Below are 6,732 nucleotides of genomic sequence, written 5' to 3' on the forward strand. Positions count from 1 at the left end.
CTAAGTGACATCTTGGGTCCCAATTTGTAAATCGCCCGAATGGCTCGCTTTTGCAGAACAAAAATGCTGTTCATATCTGCAGCATGACCCCACAGCAAGATGCCGTACGACATTAGACTGTGGAAGTAGGCAAAATAAACTAATCGCGCGGTTTCTACATCGGTTATTAAACGAATTTTTTTGACCGCGAATGCTGCTGAGCTGAGCCTTTTGGACAACTTATCAATATGAGGACTCCATTGCAACTTAGCGTCCAAAGTAATTCCCAAAAATACAGCAGTATCCGTGAGGTCCAATTCCTTATTTTTTACAATAATAGAATCGAGGGGCCTACTAACATTCGATAACGTAAAATAAACATATTTTGTTTTATTTTCATTAAGTAGCAGGTTGTTTACAGTAAACCAATCCACTACCTCTGAAATGGCGTTGTTTACATCGTCAAAGGAATCTTGTCGTCTCTTTACTTTAAAAAGTAAGGAGGTATCATCTGCAAACAGCACCACCTCATGTTTTACAAGACTAGGTAGGTCGTTTATGTAAACTAGGAATAGAAATGGACCTAGAATTGAGCCCTGCGGGACGCCTATAGTGACGTTAGATCCACACGATCTGGAGCCATGCACATCAACCCTCTGAACGCGGCCACTAAGGTATGACTCCAAAAGAGCGATGGCATTATCAGTTATTCCATAGTGACGAAGTTTCGCGATCAAGATATCATGACAAACGCAATCGAAGGCTTTGGAAAGGTCGCAAAAGACACCAATAGCATCTTTGGACTCCTCCCAAGCCTGAAAAACATGATTTATTAACTCAACACCAGCATCGGTTGTTGAGCGACCCTTTGTGAAACCAAATTGTTTATTAGACATTAAATTGTTTAAATTGAAATGTTGAAGTAATTGCAGTAATAAAATTTTTTCAAATATTTTACTAAGCGTGGGTAGTATAGATATTGGTCTAAAATTAGTAGGGTCAGAAGTACTACCAGCTTTAAACAATGGAATGACTTTACTGTGCTTCATTAAATCTGGAAACACACCATTGTCTACACATTTATTAAATATACATGATAGATAGGGAGCTATGCAATCAATCACGGAGTTAATGACTTTAACAGAGAGACCATGAAGATCTGCAGTCTTTTTGATTTCTAAAGATTTAAAAGCTCTTAAGACGTCCCTAGGACTCACGTGTGTAAATGTTAGTTTATCTACTTTGGACGTATCTATGTGCTCCCTTACAAGTGATTGAGCGAGTGCAGGAGATGACTTCAAGTCCTTGGTAGTCGAAAATGGAATGTCAGTAAAGAATTTTTCAAAAGCTTCAGCAACTTGCTTATCATTTGTGAGTAGTTTACCGTCAATTTGTAATTGATACTCGAGATCGCGTGCTTTGACTTTCCCAGTTTCGCTATTAATAACTTTCCAAGTCATTTTAATAATATCTGAGCTACCTTTAATTTTACTGCTAACAAACATTGCCTTCGCGGTAACGCAAACACGTTTGAAAACTTTTGAATACTGTTTTACATAGTCGTGAAAAGCTACGCTATGATTGTATGTTCTTTCTTCGTAAAGTTCATACAACCTGTTTCTACTCTTATAAATTCCTACCGTCGCCCAGTCACTAAAAATTGGTGTGTCTGCTTTCTTAATTGTTTTTGCCTTAAATACTTTATTAAATTCCGATTTTGTTAGATTAAATAGGGAGTTATATAACAAATTTGGGTCATCACAGTAAGGAAGTTCTGGTAATTTGTTTGACATATTATCTTTGAATTGTTCTAAACGACTACTTGATATGGGATTGCATGTAACATCCTTTTTCAGTGAGCGGTCAACAAATAAGTTGAAAGATATTTGTTGACCACAGTGATCTGACTTTAATTTATTAATTATTAATTTATCACAAGGTTCTAAGTTACTAAAAATATTATCGATACATTTCGCGGACTGTGACGTGATTCGGGTTGGTTCTGAAAAAAGATTTACAAGATTATAACACAGAAATAAAGATTTGAATGTAGTACTTAATGAGCAATTTTCCAGAATATCAATATTAAAATCACCGCAGACGATAACATGTTTGCTTTTATTACATAATTTGCATAAAGCTTCATCAATAACTTTCTCAAATAGATCATAAGATGAAGCGGGGGGTCTGTATACGCTCAATACAATAAGCCGGCTGAGTTCAATACAGGCTAGCTCAACAGTTCGCTCAACTGAGAGACTTACAATATCCGTTCGTTCCTTATATTTTAAACAATTACGTACTAATATTAATGAACCGCCACGGATAGCCGTCTCCCTGCTGTACGAGCTGGCAACCTGGTGATTATTGAAGCAAACGAACTCATGTTTTTTTAGCCAATGTTCAGTTACGCACATAATATCAACACAATTACTGTTTAAAAAAAGTTCAATTTCAAGTTCCTTGCCCAATATTCCTTGTATGTTTTGGTGTACCAGGTTGATTACATTTGTATTTTTCTTATTGCATTTTATATTTAATATGTCCTCATTTAACTTACTACAGCCAAAGTTTTTCTCTGTTGTCATCAATTAAGTATCTCCTAATATTTCAAATCACATTTAGCGAATATCGATGCGATAGTAAACTATATTGTGATATGCCCCACCGGGATTCGAACCCGAGACCTCCGGATCGTGAGGCCACCGCTCAACCACTGGACCACAGAGGCCGTTGAAATCACAAAAACCACTTTGTGATCCCTGGTTTAGATAGGTTGGGATTAGTGGGTGGGCGATTAGGTTGGGTTGGGTTAGGACATTACAGCCTGATCACGTAAGTAAGATGATCCGTGCTTCGGAAGGCACGTTAAGTCGTTGGTCCCGATTACTATTTACTGATGTAAGTATGTAGTCGTTACATGAGCCACGAGCCTGACACCAGGGTTGATGAGGTCGGTAATCCACCTCACAACCCACACGACAGAAGAAAAATATTAAGCCGTTAGGAAACCGACTAAGAGTCCCGGCCAAAAACTCCCTCTACCGTAAGCCTTTAAAAAGAAAAAAATATTAGTCTACCCACATCTCGTGCACGTCACATAGCAAAAACTTAAAAACTTTATTTAAAAGTGTGTTAAACCTAATAATGGTGCTAATTCCTGTAAATACCATCTAATTTTATTTTAAGTTATATCTGTCATTTTCTTATCCGCCGAAAAGGAAAGGGACGGGTAATCGACAAGCATAAAATTTATGGAACACACGTCAATTTTAAGCACAAATCTAAACCAACCGTCTAAAAATTTTACATCAGTCAATAACCAGACACATTAATTTACTCATTCTTCCTAAAATTAAGAGCTGTGAATCATCCGTCTCTTTCCTTTTCGACGGATATGAAAATGACAGATATAACTTAAAATAAAATTAGACGGTGTCTCCAGGAATCGGGGCCAATATCGTTTAATAAATAAGACTCAGTGAATAGTGCATTGGTAGTTTTTGGAGTATTCTGGGATCAGACGACAACAAATTATGGAAGAAATCTTGTAAGTACTTCAATTTTCGTATTATTTAATGTGTTCACCTTATTTGACGTGGCTTATTGTGAATTTGCCGCAGACGGCATTAATAACTTGGCTGGAGTCGGACTCACGATCTGGAGGTCCCGGGTTCGAATCCCGGTGGGGACATATCACAAAAAATACTTTGTGATCCCTAGATTGGTTAGGACATTATAGGCTGATCAACTGATTTTCCAAAAGTAAGATGCTCCGTGCTTCGGAAGGCACGTTAAGCCGTTGATCCCGGTTACTACTAACTGATGTAAGTAAGTAGTCGTTACATGAGCCATGTCAGGAGGCTATGGCGGCTCAATAATAACCCCGACACCAGGGTTGATGAGGTTGGTACTCCACCTCACAACCTACTCGATAGAAGAACAGAAAGCTTGGTAAGGTGTGGGCACTTAGTTCTTCAATTAGAATTTCCAGGCTACGTTCCTTAAAACTTATATAGATGGCGCTGTACAGATTTTCCTTCGTTTAACCTTCTGATTTCATGGATAATAGATCATATACATCTTTTTTCTTTGCTTTTAGGTATAAATAAATGATGACCCTTTTTATTACTCCCTGCGCTCTTGTCGGTGGAGTAATCGCCATTAGTCCATAGATAGGGCGTGTAGAACGGTGGTTGCCCCAATCGCCTTCCGTTCCGCAGTACACCGACCAATTTCTCAATCGGTGATGTTCTAGCTAGAGCCCTACCAGAATCCATTTCCTCGGCCTCCAACCAGTACTTATACCGCTGCTGCCCGACATCAGGGGTGCGGTTTTGAAGTAGCGGCGCCTACTTGCTACGTCACAAGATCGTCATAGAACCTAAGTAGCATTTTATAGGTTACCCCGTCCCAGTGAGCTACCCACTACGTTCTGCTAATCCTGTCGCTGTTTGGTCGGGGACTGCTTATTTTTATATTCGCAGCTAACCATCATATCTGATGGCCGTTCCACTATCCGCCACCTGTGGACCCCGTTGATGGCCTACAGCTCAGCTTACTACAAACAACTTTTTATTACATTATTCTACCACTATACCTATTATTCTGATCAAAATAAATACGTACTTATGTTTAAACCGAGATTATCTACCTCGAATATTTCTCAGACAGATTAGAAAGAGAGGGATAATCTATTCTATTTCCCACGCGTCATCAACATCTATTTTAGACAATCCAAAAATATTTGGGGAAAGTTTAATATTACATGACGAGATTGCAAACATATGTTCCTTTATTACGAAACAGTCGACGGGAACATTATCACGACGGTCCTCAAAAACATCGACACCTTTTTTTAGCAATAAGTCTACCGTTTTTGCCATTAATTTAATTATGACACTTGACATTTTATGCTTTATTGAGTAAGTAATACATAACATAAACCATAAATCCGTTGAGGAGCTCGGTGGCGCAGCGGTAAACGCGCTCGGTCTGCGATTGTTGAAGTTAAGCAACTTTCGCAAAGGCCGGTCATAGGATGGGTGACCACAAAAAAAAGTTTTCATCTCGAGCTCCTCCGTGCTTCGGAAGGCACGTTAAGCCGTTGGTTTCGGCTGCATTAGCAGTCGTTAATAACCACCGCACTGGGCCCGCGTGGTGGTTTAAGGCCCGTTCTCCCTATCCATCCATAGGGAAGGCCCGTGCCCCAGCAGTGGGGACGTTACTGAGCATGATGACATAACATAAACAGCCTATACACGTCCCACTGCTGGGCACAGGCCTCCCCTCAATCAACCGGAGGGGGTATGAAGCATACTCCACCACGCTGCTCCACTGCGGATTGGTGGAGGTGATTTGGCTAGTAGCGTGCCTTCCGAAGCACGGAACCATCTTACTTTTTCGCTCTAACCACTAAACCACGGAGTCTATCCATTATTATTCCGATCTAAATAAAGAGAAGCAATATAGGTGGCAACATGTTTCTATACATATCTGATCCAAATATCAAGCAATAATTAGTTTTATGCTTGAACGTCGGTAATGCTCTCAAGTACTTAACAAATTATGAATAATATTGCCAATGAAATTAAGAATTTAAATTAAATCTGTCTTGGAAAATAGTTTTAGATGTACAAGGAACTGTTTGATGACTTTAATTACTTAATTCTTATAACTCTTATAAACCGTATAAAACTAAAATTTAACTGATCTGTCGTTGTCCTTGTTCAACTCGGCAAATTCGTCACAATCTGAAAAGAGAAAATAAAAGGAACATTGATTTTGAAAACTTTTATTTGTACACATTAGTTATATTTTTTGTGTCAACCCACCAAAACAGCGACTGGTACAAGAATTCCGACCACTATGGCGGCGAGTGATGCGATTTTGTACTTGTGCTTCCTTGCATTGACATTCATGTAGGCTTCGAGTCTCTGGAGTCCGTTGACGTCATAGCTGAGCCGCTCATACTCGCGGAGCTGGTTGACGAAGCCTGGATTCGGGTTGATGAACCTCCGCCGTTGCCTCACGTAATTATACGCTTGGTCGTATCCTAGCTGGTACTTCTCCATGATAAATGCGATGACCAGGGTGGCTGAGCGGGATACTCCGAAATGGCAATGGACGAGCACATTTCCTTTCTGCAATCCTTCGTTGATAAAGGCGTTGGCCATTGGGAAGTAGGGCAACAGATTGGTTTGAGGAGTGTCGTAGGCCCTAATGAAGAGGGTGCTAATGTTGGAATCCTCGAAAGTGGACTTCGGTAGGCGATGTGCTTCAATTGTGAGGACATGGGTGATGTTAAGGTGTCTAAGGACATTTTTGTCGGCTGCTGCTCTGGCATTGCTGAGGTAGAGTCCTGGGATGATCTCGCTGTAGCAAGATTGGGTGCAGAGATCAATTTTGTTGTAGAGTGCTTTTCTGGACCAGTTCTTAAGTCCAGTGAAGGCGACCACCGGGCTATTGAGAAAAGCAACTATTAACGAGCTGCTTAACATTACCAGGAGTAGCCCTCTGGCTACTAGCATAATAACATTGAGCCTTATCGTCACATGGTTTGACTTTTTTCGGGTTTTTCGACAATTTTTTTTATATTTTTTTCGAGCTTGTTTTTAAGTTTGATGAATGACTTGAGTGATTGACGTCGGATTTGTTTTTTCTATCAGTGTCAGAAGGTGGCATAGAGGGTGTGGGGGTGGCGAGTTCTCCTTAGAAAGGGCAAAGAAGAATGTATTTTTACTAATAAATAAA

The 6,732-nt window shown here is 39.9% G+C and overlaps 1 protein-coding gene across 1 annotated transcript; it reads right to left on the reverse strand.

Annotated features, from left to right (window-relative positions):
- Positions 1-5,804: 5,804 nt before the first annotated feature.
- Positions 5,805-6,509, reverse strand: LOC126377904 (dual specificity protein phosphatase MPK-4-like). The gene has a single exon (XM_050025959.1). The coding sequence runs from the start codon at positions 6,507-6,509 to the stop codon at positions 5,805-5,807; it is 705 nt and encodes a 234-aa protein (XP_049881916.1).
- Positions 6,510-6,732: the final 223 nt, after the last annotated feature.

Source organism: Pectinophora gossypiella, chromosome 24 (assembly GCF_024362695.1).
Source record: "Pectinophora gossypiella chromosome 24, ilPecGoss1.1, whole genome shotgun sequence".
Classification (NCBI taxonomy): domain Eukaryota; kingdom Metazoa; phylum Arthropoda; class Insecta; order Lepidoptera; family Gelechiidae; genus Pectinophora; species Pectinophora gossypiella.

Bases quoted from the DNA above. Each gene is read 5' to 3' on its own strand.
- LOC126377904 (XM_050025959.1), bottom strand. From the start codon at position 6,509: ATGCTAGTAGCCAGAGGGCTACTCCTGGTAATGTTAAGCAGCTCGTTA.